Source organism: Balaenoptera ricei, chromosome X (genome assembly GCF_028023285.1).
Source record: "Balaenoptera ricei isolate mBalRic1 chromosome X, mBalRic1.hap2, whole genome shotgun sequence".
Lineage (NCBI taxonomy): Eukaryota > Metazoa > Chordata > Mammalia > Artiodactyla > Balaenopteridae > Balaenoptera > Balaenoptera ricei.
In genome coordinates, this window is record NC_082660.1 from 97343986 (window position 1) to 97362838 (window position 18853).

An 18853-nucleotide genomic window follows, 5' to 3' on the forward strand; every position below is an offset into this window, starting at 1 on the left:
ACCGCAACAGCTGGCTTGCCTTCGGCTAGCCTTTCTCTGCTCCAGCCTCCCCAGCTGCCAGGACCCATCTTCTGCAAATATCTTTGGCATCACATCACTTCCCTGCTCAGAAGCTTACCATGGCTCCCTCAGACCCGTTAGGTCCCAGCTCGATTCAACTGGCTGGGAGCCAGCCAAGTTGGCCTCCCATTCTTCCTCTTTCCTCCTTTCCTATTCACTCCATCCAGCCAGCTTCATTGGTCATTTTTAATCTTATGTTAGTCCCTCTGCTAGTTGGGGGTGGTCTCCTTTCTACTTCCCCCCGCCCCACGCCCAGAACACCTCTGGTGACTTAGGGGGAATTATGAAAACTGTTGAGATTTTCCAGCCTGTTTCTCAATGTATCCATCTCCCCTCCCCTCCATCGTGGCCTGGCCATTCACTTGCTATAGGACTTCGGGCAAGTTGCTTCACCTCTCTGTGCCTTCGTCTTCTCGTTCTCTCATCTGTAAAATGGAGATCTTCATGGTACATCCTCATAGGTTTGCGGAGAAGATTAAAATAGGCAATAGGAGTAAAAGGGCCTAGAACATTGTCTGACACAAAGTAGGTGCCATGTAAGTGTCAGCTATTATTACTTAATCATTGTTATGATGGCCCCTTCCAGCGAGCTCTTCCCTGGAAACCACTTCTGCTTGGAATAGCTAACTGGTGGAGTTCTCTGTCAAACTTTGCCTGATCTAGTAGAGGTGGTTAACTGTTAAGTATTTGGGTTCCAGTGAGCAGCTCTGCATGAGACAACCTGAGGAACTAGGCTGTCTACAAAGCAATAATTTTGTCCATTAATTTCTAACCAACTAGGAGGAGAGGAGGTGAGATTTGACATCAAGATTTTTCCAGGATAAGTAGGATTATGTTAGGACACTTCAAAATACCCTAAGAGACATTGGGTTGTGCACGTTATTTCCTATGGTCTTTCTAGAATCCTTCTCCCTACACGCCATGTCCCAGTGGCCCCGATTCCTCATCTGCTCACTCCCTGGGTTCCTTCTTGGAGCCCAACCAGAAACACCCTCTTCTGTGGTGGTTTCCAGCCTGGGAGCCCTGCACCTTGCACCCCTGAGGTCTTTGTCTGTAAATAATCTACCACCCACATTTCTGTTCTACTTTTCAAATCCACCTCTATGCTTTTGTGGCGAATACAGTTAAGTTCCTTTAAAAGCCCCACTGAATTCACAGTCACTGCTTGCCATTACGTGTTCTCTCTCTTTCTCAGAGAATACAGGCATACCTTGGAGATACTGCGGGTTCAGTTCCAGACCATGGCCATAAAGCAAATATCGTAATTAAGCGAGTCACATGAAGTTTTTAGTTTCCCAGTGCATATCAAAGTTATGTTTACACTATACTGTAGTCTATTAAGTGTGCGATAGCATTATGGCTTAAAAAACAATGTGCATACCTTAATTAAAAAATACTTTATTGCTGAAAAATGCTAACCATCAACTGAGCCTTCAGTGAGTCATAGTAACATCAAAAAGATCACCGATCACAGATCACCATAACAAATATAACAATAGTGAAAAAGTTTAAAATATGGCGAGAATTACCAAAATGTGACACGGGGACAGAAAGTAAGCAAATGCTGTTCGAAAAATGGCACTGATAGATTTGTTTGACGCACAGTGGCCAGAAACCTTTAATTCGTAAGAAAGAAAAAAACAAAATGCAGTAGCCGCGAAGCACAATAAAGTGAGGTATGACTATACTAAGAGTTCAACCACTCTCAGGTTGGGGGAGATCTGAGAAGAGTTTTGTCATTTAAAAGGCGCCCTTGTTGACAAGGCTGTGGGAACCACTGCCCCACGCGATCAGTGGGAGCCGTGGGAGTAGCACGGAGCTCTCTGGCTCTCAGTTTTCTTATCTGTGAAATGGAGGTGAATCTTAAGTGCCTCTTTTTCTAAGGGCCGGCTGCGTGAGGATTAGATGAGATGATAGATAGGAGAGTCCTGGGAGAGGGGGCATGTCCAGGCAGGGGACCATTACGGCTGCTGCTCTTCTGGTTCTTTTCCTTGTTCTGGGTCCAGCTGGACCGGCTGAGCCCAGAACCCCAAAGCCTGTGAAGGTCTTTCCAGGAGCAGTGTTCTTTTGCCTTTCCTCACCCCTGCTTGGTTTTCTTGCTCCTCTATGTGACTGACAAACAGCCACAAAGTTCCTCTTATCTACTCTAGCAACCGCTGTGGCCTTAGAAGTTGCAGTGTTTGTCTCTGTTTAGTCACGGTTGCCTAGGAAGCGAAGTTGTTCTCTCTTTCCCACTGTGTGACTGTGGGTATGTTTTTTCCCCTTTCTCGTAGGGAAGGGCTAGATGACCAGAGAGGGCTGTATGCTTGCTGGGGCATCTTCTGAGATTCCTTTTTTCATCTGTTGGTTCTTGTTTGGCTGGAAATCAGGGCGTGGGAAGTCTGCAGATGAGCCCAAGAGTCGAGAAGTCTCTCAGTTCTTCTTGAGAGGGGGAGGGGATGGGAGTAAGTGGGAACTGGGGAGGGCCCGGTTGGGGCAAGGGGTGGGGAAAGCTAGGGGAGTAGCTGCCTGATTCAGTCTGTGTCCATTCCAGCAACTGCAAAACCTGCACAGCCCCAAAATCAATCAAATGGGCAGGTGCAGACAATGAACTTGGCATCATGAATAGAGAGGTGAGGAGCAGGGAGGGAAGTCGGGATTTGAGAGGCCAGCAAGCAGGGGTTTGTAACGTTCTAAGAAGAGGTTTAGTGATTTGGAATGAACAGGCCAACACGTATGACCTCTACGGTGAAGGAAGCCTGACGTTTGGAAAGTATTTAGGCAGCGACGGGTGCAAGAAAGGGAGCCAAGACCTCTTGGTCCTTGAGGTTTATGGCTCAGGAAAATCAAGGAGTTCTTTTAAATTTCAAGTGACAAAGGGGGAGGTGCATATGTTATAGGAAGCTGAGATTGAACGGAGTCGCTCACATTTGGGGTGATAGCCTCCCTTGGGAAGCCAGGGGGCTTAGAACACAGCTCAGGGCCCATAGTGGCTCCAGGTTAGGGCGTGGTGGAGGAGACAATGAATGCCCAGAATCAGAAATGGCAGGACTCCAGATGCCAGAGACACGGGGCCGGGGAAAGGGTGATGGGTGAGGATGACCTTCAAAGAGAGGCAGAGGAGGGAAGTGGAGTCGGGATCCTTGGACTTGGCCGTGCCCACGAGGCTGGGGGTTTTGTAAGTGAACTTTCAGCAGTGACAAGTGGGGCAGCAGGGCTTGAGAGCATCTTTCCTTGGGGGAGAGGGATGGGGTTTGGGCCACCGCGTACATTGTGTCCTTTTCTCACTAAGGCCCTCTTAGCTCCTTTGCCCATGTCAGGGGTCTCCTGTGGATTGGTATCAAAGGGAACGCACCAAGTAATCCGGATGATGTTTCAAAAGAGGGAAGGGGCCCACTCATGTTTATTCAGTTCCTCTCTTCTTGCTCCCTCACATGGACCCCCTGTCCTTTTCTTTTGGACCTTCTTGGGGTACCCTTCCTCCCGAATCACCCCCTCGAGCTGAAGTTGTGTGTTAGTAGTCACCTCGCCACTCACTCCGAAGCTGTTACATGAAAGCAGGAGCAGGAGAGAGGGATGGATGGAAGATTGGGTCCCAACTCGCCATAATAGCTGTGTGACTTTGTGCAAGTCACTTAAACGGGCTGAGCCTCAGCCTCCTGACCCGTACAATGGGGGTGTTGTGACAGTTACACAAGATCATGGCTGTAGCACAGGCCTGCCACTCAGGGGGTGCCCGAGAAAGGACAGCGAGTCAGAAAACCAGTGCCCCTGACCACCTGTGGGGCCCCTACCGCCCACTCCATTTTAAACTCAGTAAGACACCAGGTTTATTTTTAGAAAAAAAAAAAGAGCAATGTTTATTGAAATTTCAAGCTACATTTGAAAAATCAAAGTCCAAATCCTGGAGACATAACATCAGGATAAGGTGTCAGAAAGTGGAAAGTGTTCACTGCCACAGAACTCCCTAGAGACAAGCTCCCTGAGCACATCACCCAGGCACCGTCGGGTCAAAGCCATTCCCTTGTCTATCCCTTGTCCACAAGAGGACACCGGCAAGCTAACCATTCTGTTCACTTGCAAGTTTTCCACAAAAAAAAAAAACACAAAAAAAACACAAACATGTTTTTGAATGACAATGTGAAGTTCCAGCTGATCTTCTCTCAACCCCATTCTATGTAGTCAGCACCAGTGAATGGTGGGTTTGGCATTCAAAAGAGGACCTCACACGTCTTCAGGGGACAGATGGGGCAAAGGTTGCAGCAGCAAGGCATTCAGAGGGTGGCCTCCCCTCCCTGCCTTTACTCTTTAGTTTTACTTAACCTAAAGGACAAACTGGATCAACCTGGTAAATGAACACAGTCAAAGAATTAGCCTTAAGAGATAAGGGACCAGTCAGTACTCCCAAAGCTGGTTAGGCCCTTCAACACGTAGGTGTATGTGTATATGTATACATCGCTACACTAAGATACAGATCTAGCCCTACGGGTATATATACGCATGTATGGCTATATAGAAAAACTATGCCAACACTAACCAAACAGAACTTTGTAAGCGGTCATCCCAAAGCCGTAATCCCACACTGGGCTGTGCACAAAGCCATGCATTACACCATATTAACCAACAGAAGGCTGACTTGGCTCAATCTCTCCCAACTGTGGCCCTGCCTTGGCGAGGCAGGGGAGGAGAGAGAGGCTGCCTCTGCTTAAACCACAAGTGGCTTCTTCACAGGACAGTCGTTGTCAGGTGAAGCTGTTGAAGATGTCCATGGAAATGAAAAAACAGACCCCTAAGACTTTCTGGAGCAAACTGGCGGCCTGTCTCAAACTACCTTTCTCCTCTGCCAGTTGCAGCTAAGTTGCCCAGGCCCTGGGAGCCCCCAGGGCGCGGTGGCATCAGAGGCTCGCTGGCTTGGGGTGACGAGGCCCCATGCAACTCAGCCTCCAGAGACCTGCTCTTTGTCAGGGGTCTGTCACTGGAGTGGACCCAGGTGGCCATGTCCTTGGGACATCTCTTGGCACCAGCTATGCTAGGTGTAAAGTTCTCCACGTGAGATGACGCTTGGGGAGCCAAAAACAAACTGGAAAGAACTAGGTAGAACAAGTTTAGTGGCTCTGCCCACCCTGAGGACAGAGCCACTTACACCGCAGAACCACCGGGGGCCTCAGGTGCTTCTGGGGTTTCGGGAGCTGGCTCCTCGGGGCTCAGACGGGACTGGAACTTCTCCAGCTGCTCTGGGCTCGCCAAGGTCTTCAAGAGAGTGTTCTCACGCTCCAGCTGGGAGTTCTTCTCCACCAGCTCCCGGATCTGCTCCTTCAGGATCTCCACCTCCTCTCTCACAGCATACATCAGATGATTCTTCACCAGATCCTGTCCCGGAGGAGATCGCGACAAAGCTATCCTTAGCCGCGGCAGCCCCTCTGCGGCACCTTCTCCTGGCCGTTGGGGCGCCTGTGCTGTCCCTCATGCTGCCAACCTCCAGCCTTCCCTCAGCAGCCCCTCAGCACGCTGGCCCCGCAGCCCTGGTCCTCCTGCCCCTTTCTCCGAAGCACCTAAACCCTCGCTCAGGAGAGCTGCGTGATCGGGGCCACGCCTGAGTTGGGAGCCCAGCTTTGAACTACATAGGAATTCCCCCCTGTAAGTTTCTGATGACTTTCAAAGCTGGCCTCCTGCGAGACTTTTGGGTGAGACTTCTGCTGGTTGGCGGTGGTATGCTATATCCCCATTTCCACATAAGGTCCCGCGGCTGGCCCAGATCCCAAGGAACACCTGCAATGCACCCCGTACTGTTGGTCTCCTTTACCCATCTCCACCAGGAGAATATAATGGGCTCTTTTGGAGTCTCCTCCTCTCCACAGGACCCAGCATACTGAGCTGCAGCTGTCCTGCAGCCTGGCCCGAAAGGACACTGGCCCTGGGGGAAGGTACCCGGATGGTTTCATCCTCTCTGAATTCAGATGACTGCACTGGGGGCGGGGAGCTGTGTCATTAGGCTCCGGGGCACAATAAAGTGTCTGCTAAAACTGCTGGAGGCCCCAATCTCCTGCAGCCATTTTGGCTGCTTGGTGGAGTACGACCTCTACCTGGTGAAGGAGGGAGAAGGGGTGGGGTGCTTTGCTTCCTGTTTCCTCCCAACTCCTGACCCCAGCCCAGGCTCTGCAGAGGCACTGCAGTGCGGTGGCATCCAATGAGCTCTGGCCCCTGCCAACTGTGGGATGCAGACAAATCCAAGGGTCTGAGCTCCCTGCCCTGCCACGGGCCCAGGAGGGAGCCAGAGGCTGCTGCAAAGCCCTGGGATGGGAGAAGGAGGAGGAAAGGAGAGGGTCCCGCAAGGGTGGACTGGAAATGCCCTAAAAGGTGCCACTCTGATGGGACTCTACTTAAGGCCTCCAAGGGGATAGGAGGCAGGCTGTCAGCTTCCTCAGGCTCTTGGCTTTTGCACCCACCCGCTCACTGCCACCCTGAGTTACATAAGCAGTAGCCAGGTCTGGGGATGGGAATGACGCAGTGATGCCACTCACCATGGCCTGCTCGATCTTGTTGTCTATGGCCACCACGCTGGCTCCGGAGGCACTGCCAAGACAAAAAGGAAAGCGACCGCGTTACCCACTTGGTTCCAGTCTGAGTACCTGGCAGCAGTGGCCACAGAGCCCTCCATCTGCCCCAGCTCTTCCTCTATCGCCTCGCTGGCCCGAAGTTCCGGGCACTTTGTCCCTAGGTCCGTCTCTGGCCCCTGCAGGAAGCTGCACCTCCCCACCCAGACCGGCTCCGCGCCGCCGCCGCCCAGAGCTCCGCGTGGAGCAGCGCGCGGGTCCGGGGGCGCACGGGCCAGCGAGGCCTGCTCGGCGACATGCAAACAATGGGGGCGCGTGGCCCAGGGAGTCCCCGGCCGCCAGCCCATTCCGGCGCCGGCCCAGAAGGTCCCGGGCAAACCTACCGAGCTCCGAAGCTAGCTAAGAATTCCTCCTTGGCTCGGCGGCTTCCGGCCTGCTCCCCAGCGGCGCACGGCGCGCGGCCAGACCCCCTGCCCAGCCCAGCCCAGGCCCACTGCCCCTCTGCCTCCGCCCCCGGCTGCAGCAGCTCGTTCTTACGGCGCAGCGGCCGCAGGGACGCTCCGACGGCGGATCCCAGCGCGGAGGTGACCCCCCCTACTTCCCTGCGTCCCCTACCCCCGCCCCTTCCCAGGATGCTGCACCGCGGGGAACGGGGACCGGCGGCGCACGGCTCGCTCGGAGATCCCGCTCTCAGCCCAGCCCCCGCCGGCGCCCGGGCTCGGGAGCTGTGGCCAGGGGTTACCTGTTATCCAGCTTAACGGAAACCACATCCCCTCCAAGCAGGGAAGAGAAGAAGGAGATGTTGAAATTGTGCAGCTGGTAGACCGCCACCTCCATGGGGGTCTGATACATTTCGGTATTCATGGCTCGGGCTGCCGGGGAGCTCTGGCCGGGCTGCGGGCTGGGCTGGGCGGGCTGGGCGGCCGCCGGCTGCTGGCGCGCTGGACGGGGCTGGGCTCTGCGCGTCGGGCCCTGGGGCTAGGAGGGGGGCGAAGGCTGCCGAGCGAACCCAAAGCCGGGCGGGCGTTCCAGAGTTGAAGGGAAGTGACTCGAGGGGTGTCACCTGGTGTGTCACAAACTCCACGGCCGCCAGTCCAACCCAGACTCGGAGATATTTCGGCTCCTTCTTCTTTATATAGGAGGAGCCGGCTGCGTCACATGGCGTCAGCGGCATGCAAATGAGTCCTGTACCAGGCTTTGTGGCTCAGTTAAACCACATCCCCTCCCTGAACCTTAGTCTGGGACTGTAAACAGTTCAGCACTTTCCTGTGCCAACTGGCATCTCCAAAGAGGGCTCTGGAGATTGGTAAAAACCAAATGGAGCTGATTTCTTAGAGAAATGAGAAGTACAAATGCCATTACAGGAGGTAGAAAGCGTTCAGTAGAGGGCGGCGCTGGTTTTAAAAGCTCTTCTTCGGATGTCAGCCAGCATACCTCCCGTGTCTTTGCAGCACCATCACAGGCCGCCCTCCCTGGACACCCGCCCTCACCATCAGGACCCTCACTCCTTCCTGGCGCCTGCCTTCTCAGCTTCTCTCCTGCACACAGACTTTGTCAGTTGCATGTCCCCTCACCCAGCCAGCTTGCCCACTGGCTTGCCCCCATCCCCAGCATCTATCCACTCACCTCCTTCTACGGATGTACCTGTCCATGTACTGACACATGCACAGATCTGTGGCATGCACGGACTAGCTAATCTGTACATGCCAGTGTGCATGTATGGAGGAGAGCGTAAGTGTCCAGGAACTCAGATGAGTGGGGGAACATGTACAAGGGGTCAGCTGGGGGCCAGACGGGTGACAGAGGAGGTGGGGAGGAGATGGTAGGGGAGTGGGCACTGCAGTGACCACAAGATGCCAGCCCTTTTCTCTTTGGTCTCAACACCCTATTCAACATCATCCAGGATCTCATCTTCCTATTTTTAAAAACAAGATTTTGTTACTGTCCTATGAACAGCAAATGACAGCAAAACTACAAACCAAGGCTAAATACAAACCATCCCAGGAGAACACCCACCCTGTGATGGATCCAGCAACACACGGGGTTACAGGGTACTTCACAAACAAACAGATTCCAAGTCACAGGGAAAATGAGGTGATTGTTGCCTACTAAGAGTTACACATGTTTCCATCAAAATATATTTTCATTCTTTTAAACGTCAAGCTTAAAACAAAAAAAAAAGCCATCAGAGGCTTGAGGTCCTTTTATCATGCTCTTTCCTAAGTGAGGCCACCTGGTGGTCAGAAGCAGAATTGCAGCCAGATGGAGCAACCTAGACCAAACAAGGGACAGGTGATGCAACTGGGGGTATTATTTACACCAACTCAGGGCCATAAGGAGAACATTGAGTTTCACCACACATACAATAGTTTGGATGGAGTTAGGGCCAGTACCCATGAATCAGTCTGTGATTCAGGCTATGGTCCAAAGAAATACCCTAGTGCAATCAAACTATTGGAAAAGTACTGCGGCCTCTTATCAGCAAAGAAGGTAATTATTATTTGCTTCAGGATATTTCACCTAACCAGGTACCTGGCACAGACGCCCTGGCCAAGGCCCCGGTTAAGCCCAGTCTGAAGCCTTAATTTTCTTCAGGCTGCCCATGCAGTCATGCCACTGAACAGCCAACATTTTTCACTATGATGTGGAGCTCCCATTGGATCCCACCAGTGGTAATACGTGCACAAGGGCCATTCTATTTGCAAAGGACCGACAAAGAGATCTACCCAAGCAAACCTACTGTACTAGCCCAGGATGGTGATTTCCTTCACCCCGGTTTAGCTGGGAGACAATCCCAATCTCAGGATATCATGTTACCTTCAGGTCACAAACTCCCTGAACAAGGTGTTCACGCTAAGCTGCGTGTAGTAGACAGAACAAAGTGCAGATCACATTTATAGGTCATCAAGAACATTATCTGAGCAAAAATAAAAAACAAACCTTCTTAAATCTGGAGCTTAACTGATACTGGAATTCCCTGATATATTAATCTGCCCTCTGTGTCACATAGAGCTTTCTTGGTCCAGGAAGAGTCTGAGTTGACCTTTCATTGGCTTGTAAATCTTTCCTCAACTCACTATTGCTACCTACCCCAAGATTCCAAGGGAGATGATGAAAAGAAAAAAAGAGATAAATAAGCCGGGTCGGCAGGGAAAAAACACTACCAGGAAAACAGGGCATAGGACAGAAGAAAAACCAGCTCCTTCAATGGGGACTCCCTTATATGGAGACAGAGGCATAGAAATCCAGGTAGTTTGGGGAGGGGAAAAAAAAAAAAACAGGTGAAGTTTTCTAGCAAGGCTGTGTTTGAATTGTACATTAATTACACTTCAATTAGAAATAAGCTCGGGGCTTCCCTGGTGGCGCAGTGGTTGAGAATCTGCCTGCCAATGCAGGGGACACGGGTTCGAGCCCTGGTCTGGGAAGATCCCACATGCCGCGGAGCAACGAGGCCCATGAGCCACAACTACTGAGCCTGCGCGTCTAAAGCCTGTGCTCCGCAACAAGAGAGGCCGCGATAGTGAGAGGCCCGCGCACCGCGATGAAGAGTGGCCCCCGCTTGCCGCAACTAGAGAAAGCCCTCGCACAGAAACGAAGACCCAACACAGCCGAAAATAAATAAATAAATAAATTTAGAAATAAGCTTTGAGACCCGCCGACAATAACAGCTACCATTAACTGAGCAACGGCTATGGGCCAGACGCTGTGTTGGCTGAGTCACAAACCCTGTGGTGTAGGCGCTGTCACCATCATTTAACAGATGAAGAAACCGAGGGTCTGAGAGGCTACCTTGCCCAAGGTGGTGGCACAGCTAATAAATCATAGAGCTGGGACTCCAGCTCAGGTCTTCCTGACGTAGAGATCAAGTTTGTTCTTACTACACTTACTAGTGGGGGCAGGGAGTAGGTTTGTTGAATGAGTGAGTCAAGGCAGTTGGGGGATGGGTTGGAGGTGCCAGGAAAGTGGTGCAGAGGAAGAAAAGGTGAGGGGCAGGGGAAGTACTCCTAGGACTCCAGCAGCATGGGGGACCGGAAGAATATCCAAAGTGTCCAAATGAGCTTTATAACACGGCTTTGCTCACCTGCATTATTTCAAAAGGCAGCCACGCAGTCCTCAAAGAAAGCCCTCTCTGCCTAGGAAATAGGAACTATTAATCCAACCAGGTGGCTCCCAGAATGGACTACACAGCGCCCCAAATTAGGTATGGAGTCTCGTAATAATAATCACAGCCCAGTCAATCTCCAGTTCATAACTGGCACCCTTAATTAACTCTTTCTCCCCCATATTCCTGCTGTGCTCAGCTTTTAGGAGAATGAAACCAACAAGAAAACAAGCTCATATCAGGGATTTCCTTTCAGAAAAACAACTTTGAAAGAATGTCCCAGGTTCAGCCCACACTCAGCCAATCTCTCGTCCCCTCTGCACCTCTAGTTCACCAACCAATAGTGAGAAGAGCTCACCCTGAGGCCTTATGATTCTCAATTCGCAAATAATGGCTGGATCCCTGGATCGCAGGCTTTGCTAAAGGAAGACCACCAACCTAAACGTCCCTGTAGAAAGATTTTCAAACAGCAGGGGTAGGGGAGACAGGGGCAGATAGGAGGGGGAGAGGGAGAAGTTGGAGGAACCCAAAAGGCTTTCTGTGTAACCCTCGGCACACCGGAAAATTCCTCTGCCCAGAATAGCTGAGCCAAGTGTTGCAGTGAGTGGAAGCTTGTGCTGTATAGGGTATCTGTGATCTGATCTAACTTTTCTGAGTAAAGTGCTGATCCATGAGGCTCTCAGCGTCCTGTGTCTCTGGAGGTGGGCCCCAGGCAGGAATCAGTGGCCTAAGGATTCAACAGCATAGCAACTCCAACATGTGTGTTTCCAAATTTCCTTTCTTCCATCCTGTGAGTTACGTGGTAGGCTGGACCCAGAGCCACCGCGGTCACAGCGCCCAGCTGATGAGCCAGGTCCTTTGCCGGCTCTCAGTTCTAGGCCTACAGCTATGGGATTCTGTGATTAAACAGACACAGCTGACCCTCCCTCTCTCAGGGTGACCTTCTAGGTGGAGGGCGGCATAAGGAGGATGGGGTCAGCTCCCGCCGTTTCAGGTGGCCCTGGAAGCCAACTTGTTCCCTTTGAAGTGGAAGAAGTGTCTCAACATCGTCACCGTTCTGTTCCACTTCAAAAGCCAGACTCTCTAGGACAAGAGCCCTTCCTATTTCGGGTTCCCACGGCGCAGGAAGGCGGAGACTGGGCAGTCTGGGCCTCAGAACCTGTGGGCAGGATCTCAGCACGCTGCCGAGGGGTGGGAGGCAGACTCAGGGTGGGTGCGGTAGGTAGGGGGCGGCGAGGAGGGGGAACATCTCACTTCCCTTTTTGTCACACTCGAAGCATTGTGTACCACGCAGCCCAAAGGAAACTCTTTATAGGCAAGTCTTCCTTATTTTCTACAGGGAATGTTCCACCCCCAAGGCTCGGCAATGTTGCCGGCGAAACACAGGGCCTTGTGGCAGGAGAAGCGGGAAAAGACACGATACGAGAGGTGCGGGACAAGCCACCAAGCAAACGCCGCGTTAGGAGCTGGACAAGGAAATCAAAAAGGCTACTGAGCACCGGAGTGTTAGCACAGTTGACAAGGCGGCTGCAAAACAACCCTCCCCATCTACCCCTCCACGGCGGCCCCCTTCTGCCTGAAGCTCTGTCTACTTCTAATTACTTACTTGTCCCTTTTTCTGAAGAGGCTGGGGGAATAAGGAGGCTGAAATGCCATCATTTAATTTGTGCTGGCTTCACTCTTCTCTCTTTCCCTCGGTTCCTCTCCAGTGTGGGAGACTATAGACAGGAAGGATGCTGCCACTTACATCTTTACTTTGGCCTCATGGAAAATCCCCAAAGTCCAGAAGGAGGGAAGCAAGAAGGAAAGACGGAGACAGACAAAGTGCCTTGTCCTCTGTGGGTCACGTGAACTGCCCTGCAGGGCCAGGGCCCAGAACGTCGACTTTGGGGGGCAGGAAAACAGGGAGGAGGATGCAGAAGGCAGTGGTGGGCGGCAGGGAGCCCAAGAGGAATCGTGGTGGAGAGGGGCACTGTCTTGGAAAAGTGGCTCTAGCAACTGATTTGGGCCAAACCCTGGCACGGAATGATGGCAGGAGCAATGAACTGTGCCTTTCAGCTCCCTCCCAGACAGGATCCAATGTGAGCTTCACAAACAGTCTCCCAGTGACACTAGGGCTGACAGGCAGAACCAAACCCCATTTGGACAAGGCACTCCACTCCACTCACCCTCGTTCAAAGAAGTCAAAAAGGGCTCTTGTCAAATCACCTTTGTTACCCCAACTTTGGTGGCTAACTATGGGGGCTAGGCAGTCTCTCCTGGCATCTCAGCAAGACCGGAAGTACTGGCAACGTTATCCAGGAATGCAATTTAGCTCAGTGGATCTTAAATTTCATGAACCTTGTGTCAATATTTATGCTTGTCTCCCTTCTCCTTTTGCCTTGCAGCTGGGACAATTTACCTTCATCATTTTTCTAAGCTCTCTTCTCATTTTCCACCGTCCCCATTACCCATCTACAAGTATGAAATAGATATTCCTGAAAAAAGAGAATGTCAAATTAACCTCGGTAAATGGAATCCCGTCCTCCATCCCACACTAGTTGCCATTATCATTCAACTCAATTCAATTCAACTCAATTCAAAGTTGATTGACTGCCTATTCAAAGTACAAGGCACATTTCAGGGAAATTAAAAACAAACAAACAAACAAACTGGTAGTGCAGGTTAACAATTGTGCTTCTTTCCAGAATATCCTGGGCCTGTGGTGAACTCTGAAGTCTATCTAGTGGTTAGATCTCAGTGAAATGTTTACTTCAGGAAAAAGCCTAGGGCTTGGGGGTGTTCAGGAGGGTAGCCTGGGCTTTGGGAGGGCCACACCACCGCCATCACTCCTGGCATCATTTCAGTCCTCAGAATCGGGCCCGCCTTTTTTCTCCCCACCCTGTCGTTTGGTCCGTGCCCATCTAGATGGGGATTAACATAGCAGCCACAAAACGTGGAATTTCTGTGGGACCCAAGGCTCCTCTGACATGGTGGCCAACAGTGTCAGGGTCCCTCACTCTGACTCCCTTCCTTTGTAAACCAAGGGAACAAAGCACAGGTCCTTAAGGGTCTCTGAGTTGCCAGTCCCTTCCTTCTGAGAAGGGGGTCTACGTTTAGCACGGGGAGGGGGTCCCCTCTATCTGTCAACCTCCTTGGCCCTCCTCTTTCGGCTAGCTCCTCGTGGTCCTATCCTTGTTCTACAGGGCCTTCCCAGACCAGCGAGCATCTTCACGTGGGCAAATAAACTCCCTCATCACGGCCCACCTTCTGGGAATCCTGGCCCTCGACAGCCTTCTCAGGGGCTGGGAAAGGAAGCAGCAAGAACATGGCCACTCTCCGTGTTTGTTTGTCTGCACCAGCCCTACACCAGCTTCTCCGGGCCAGGGAGACACTGGCAGGGCCTCTCCCCAGTCCTTTTGCTTTATGGAGCAGTCCCAAGAGCCGAAATTCCAAGCCTTTTTTTTTCTGGCAGTTGCCGGGGTTACTCTGAGTGGTATGTGAAGGACTTGGGACTATTGGCAATGCTTGGAAGACGAGAAGCAGGAGGATCTTGTTGGGGACGCTGAGCCAGCAGACAAGGGGCCTGTGAAGAGGCCAGGGGCTCTGAGGTGCAGCACCTGACTCCCCTGTGGGCCCCGCTATAGAATGGGTGACCTCTGAAGTGGTCCAGGTTCCCTGGGGAACAAAACGAAGGTAATAGCGCCGGCCTCTTCAGGCGCGGGGGGCTCCTGGGCCAGGATGGGTAAGCATTATGAGCCTCCCAAGGCTCTCACATTGTACGCCCGAGGCCCTTGTTTAACTCACAGTGGAGCTATTCACCGTGGGCTCACTTGAGGTAGCTCCTTGATCCGCTGTTGTGGGGACTCTGTGACTTGTGAGGAGAGGCTCTGTAATTGCAAAGGGCCTCTGGCTCTCCAGCCGCCTCCCCCCTCCCTTGGGTTTCCTGGATGGAAAGAAGGCAGCCCAGCTGAGGTGGGGGGCGGTGGCAGGAAGGGGCAGGGGACACACTAGTCCGAGAAGAGAAAGAAAGGAGAGAAACAAGGCAAGCTCCTCCCTGGGGGCCCCCCACCCAGCCCCAGCCATGGGGACAGAGCCAGGCAGCTCAAAGGCATGCGGGGAGGGGTTAAGGAAGGCCTCCTGCCCGGTTTGAGAATTGCTGACAAGGAATACACACACCTTATCAGGAAGAAAGAGCGGCACACAAGCGCACACACACACACACACACACGTTTATGCAAACACCCGTTCAGCCTTTGACAAAGTCTAATTCACAGAGCTAGGCACGCAGAGGGCATCATTCCATCTCTGTCTCTCTCTCTCTCTCCTGATGCCAGCTTCGTGACCCCCCAAAGGGGTAGTAAAGCAATAGGACATGGCAAAGTGGCAAGGCAGGACACTGGCGACCCAGCCAGAGTGTCACAAGCCGTGGCCTCTGCTCTCTCTGACATCCAGAGCTGGCTGCGTGCTGTGCAGGGGTCATAGGTGACAGGCTCTTGGGGGGAAGCTTGGAGTGGAAGTCAGGTGGGCATAGGGGGAACCAGATTGAGACGCTTCACACTGTACACCGGGCACAGGAAGTGCTGGTGCTGCCAGGTCCACAGTTTTCAAAGATGTCAATCACACATTCAAATGAAAGAGAAATAAAAACAAGCACCATTTGTGTACAATCGATCATGTGAATGCCTAGGAAATGATTCCCATAGGCTCCTCACGAGGACAGTTCTAAAGAGAGCCAGGCCTGGCATAGATGTCACATGTGACTGACGACCTGAGAAGTGTGATTTGAATGGCACTGAGAAAAATTCCTCTCAGTCCAAGCTGTTTGCCTGACCGGACTACTGCAGTGCCTACAAACGTCACCCTCGGAGTCATACCTTTGAGTTATAATGGAATTCTTTACACTTTGAGGAATTAGGAAAGTTTTTTCTTCCAATGCAAAAGCCCTGGGAAAGTACCACATTCTGCCACGATCAGCTACAAATACTTAAATAGGGATGAACTAAATTTCTGTATTACTTTCCACACAGTAGTCAGTGGCGGATCAGCATCAGAAGATGACTAAACACATAGCAGGGACACCTTGCTGGTGGGCTGCGGAGGGAAAGAAATGGGTCCAGGTGAGGAGAGTACGGACGTCCTGGGCTCCAGCCCTAGAAAATCTAGTGGGATATGTCTGAAGCTTGAGAAGGGTGCTTTCAGGAGATGTGGATGCAGCTCTTCTGGCCCCAGTCCATGGAACTGCTTTTGGGAACCACTGGCCTACAGGTGAGAGCCAAGAGAGGATCTACCCAAAAAGTCCCCAAAGTGCCACGGTCACCACGACCCACTCTGTATGACACACGATGATGGGGTTCAGCATATTCTGAGCCTAACATCTGTTCAGTCATCTCCTTCCCTGTCACGTTTGGCTACCTCTTTCCCTCTCACTCCTGAAAACTTGATCAGAACGTGAATGAGAGCTGCTATTAGAAAGATAACCCAAACTTGCTCTGATTTATAAATCAACCTTCGGCAGATTTGGCTTCTCTGTTCTGAGGAACAGATTGCTTCTAAGACACTTCACAGCTGTCCGTGGGAACTCTTGGCCTGGGAGGTTGGAGGCGTGGGGGGCAGGCATCACAGGGCGGGAAGGGAGAAGAACCCAGAGAGAGGGAGAGAACGGGGAGGGGCTGATTTTTCTCCAACAGCACAGTCTGGTCAATTAACCTGCCCTACCCCCCCTTCAGCAAAAGCCAGCTCTCTTCCAGCCCTGTGGCTGTCCCTGCCTGGTCAAACGTGGATCCATTCCGAGGCTGGCTGGAGGGCTGTGACTCATCCCCCCCTCAGGAGCTTGCTGGGGCTGACTACAAAGACTTGCCAGGATCTCTGCAAACGTGCCCATCCCGACCCTGAGCCAAGCCTTGCGCTCCCCTGCCCCTACTGTCCGCATCCCATCCCATGGCTTGCTAGTGCCTCCTGGGCAAGGAGGGCGCCCCTGCGGCTCACTGACTCCCCTCTCCCAAGGGAATTCACTGCTCTCTGTGGTACGCATCCGGCCTGTGTTTCGGTATTTTATTTTATTTTTATGTTTAATTTACACTGCCTGCTAGGTTTGGGGCTTAAATAAACAAAGGCTATGTTTCCCCCAAGGCCTGGACTTCCTGGTTGCCTGTCAGCAACAGAGTGACCCTTTTAACCTCTTTTCTTGTTCCTTGAGACAGGCAGTGTTGGGGGGGGGGATTGGAAGAGAAAGATACTTTGGGTCAAAAGCCTGGAAATTCTTAGTGCCAGCCTAAAATCCCCCCCCTCGCTCTTCTCCACATGAATGTTAAGCCCCGAAGCTGCCTTAGCAAGTACAGACTTCCTTTAAAGGCCACTGCAAGACTGTAAGGGTTAAGGCACAAAAACGGAAAGTTCAAAGTATTTGCATTGAGTTTTTGAAAAATCTACTTACAGATGTCTTTGTACCACCAAGCAAAGACAGAAGGGCCCAGGTCTTGGTGGGTGGAGCCTTGGCAGTGAGCAGCCTTGAAGGCCTATAGACGGGGCAGAGCTCGGTGGGCCTGCCTGGGAAAGGCAAAGCTCATACACCTTAAAAAATAAGAGGAACACTGGCCCCTGTGTCCTAGGATAGAGCTCTAACAGCAAAGTAACAAATCCTGGTCAACAGTTCTGACATCCTGCTATTTGCTAAAACTAATAATACTGTGGCGTTTGTTGACAGAGTTGCAGAAGAGCTAAAGTAAACATGGAAACTGAGGAAAGGCCAAGTATAGACAGTTACTAGCTCAGCAGTTGAGAAAAGGGAGTTTCACAGACACTCCTTGGACATCTGGGGGCAGTGGGGCCTGAACACAGTTGGGAGACAATCCAGAGGCATCTGTCTTGTCACCAGGTGATTTCTCTCTAACAATAGGCTGCTGCAATAATGGGCTTGGCCCATGGAGCTGAGTCCTCAGACAGAAAGTAATGACAAGAAGAATTGAGAGCGACTCTCCTAGTGTGTATGCCAGGGTAGGTGCTCCCTGAGAAACGCAGCTCTAGCACCCATTCTAAATGAACTAGGTCAAGTGGGAAGAAAATACGTCAGAAGGCCAGAGTTCCTTTTCTACCTTACCACCAGACCCCCAGAACTGCTTAGAAGGCTTCTAAATCCCCTATGCTGCTAGCTCCTCGTTCATGAAATGGGAATGATGCCCCCCTGCCCCACATAAACAACACACAAGGTGTATATGTTTATGGACTCCCCAAAGTCTGGAAATGGAGATAATACTGCATTGTTTCTGCAGACTGATGGTGTCCTTGACAACAATATATATATGTGCCTATGCTTCCAGACATGGTGGATATCCTGTAGGCGGCACAGCTGAGTTCTTCAGGTAGTAAAAAGGGCCACGTGAATGCGATATGTGCCATGATGAGTAAGGGCCCTGGTCCTCAAATGCTGTTGGCAAAATGGCTCACCAAATGAGCAGTCCTATCAATGCTGTTTCAAAGTCCAGCATTTCTAACTTCCTGTCCAGTTCCAGTTTGTTGTTTCCATGATTTCACAAGTTATGGATACTGCCTATGGGGAGGGGCATAGTTTGAGGGACTGATGTTCAGATGGAATCAACATTCAAAATTTAGTGTCTTGGCAGGCGGAGGTGAAGCAGGTGGTGGACGAGATGTTTCCTGAGGGTGCCGGGCCCTACATGGATCTGGACGAGGCAGGAGGCAGCACAGGGCTCCTGATGGACTTGGAAGCCAATGAAAAGGCAGTTCATGCAGACTTTTTTAATGATTCTGAAAATCTCTTTGATGATGATGATATCCAGTGAGGTGTGTCTGGCGGTGCGTTTGCTCAAGCTTTGCCACGCGGTGGTGTGGTGGATCTCCTCAAAGGACAATTTCAGATTGTTCCAGAGAACTTGTGGAAATCACTTGAAATTAGGAGATGGTTAACCAAGAAAGAGAAGATGGTTTTAACCATCTGGATGAGGCCTGTTAATCTCTGAATGTGACCAGCTTTTGTCCTTAACTTCAATTAAAAAAAGTGATGTTATTAAAAAAAAAATTTCGCGTCTTGAGGGTCTTAGCAATCCTTCCCTCACAGAGGACTTGTAACTTGCATAAAGTTTTGGCCTTGAGAGCTTCTCCAATGGCACAGTCAGTAATCAGCAGGACCCCTAGTCTTTCAAGCAGGACCGAAGGCACA

The 18853-nt window shown here is 51.5% G+C and overlaps 2 protein-coding genes across 4 annotated transcripts in view; one reads left to right on the forward strand and one right to left on the reverse strand.

Annotated features, from left to right (window-relative positions):
- Positions 1-3868: 3868 nt before the first annotated feature.
- The window catches only part of TSC22D3 (TSC22 domain family member 3), a 58538-nt gene continuing 43553 nt past the window's right edge, over positions 3869-18853 (reverse strand). The window contains exons 1-3 of one of the 3 annotated variants that reach the window (XM_059910797.1): positions 12302-12403; positions 6561-6612; positions 3869-5409 (exon numbers count right to left, since the gene is read on the reverse strand). In XM_059910797.1, coding sequence (XP_059766780.1) covers positions 5179-5409; positions 6561-6612; positions 12302-12354 — 336 coding nt within the window. In that variant the 5' untranslated portion in view covers positions 12355-12403 and the 3' untranslated portion in view covers positions 3869-5178. Of the gene's footprint in view, positions 5410-6560; positions 6613-7335; positions 7713-12301; positions 12404-18853 lie in introns of those variants that run through there. The other 2 variants (XM_059910796.1, XM_059910798.1) reach the window with 2 other exon arrangements.
- Positions 15880-18531, forward strand: LOC132357871 (COP9 signalosome complex subunit 9-like). The gene is made up of 2 exons (XM_059911701.1): positions 15880-15942; positions 18297-18531. The coding sequence occupies exons 1-2, from the start codon at positions 15880-15882 to the stop codon at positions 18474-18476; spliced, it is 243 nt and encodes an 80-aa protein (XP_059767684.1). The 3' UTR covers positions 18477-18531.

Coding starts and splice junctions, on each gene's coding strand:
- LOC132357871 (XM_059911701.1), top strand. CDS start 15,880: ATGTGGATGCAGCTCTTCTGGCCCCAGTCCATGGAACTGCTTTTGGGA. Junction 15,943..18,296: donor TGGGAACCACTGGCCTACAG/GTGAGAGCCAAG, acceptor GTGTCTTGGCAG/GCGGAGGTGAAGCAGGTGGT.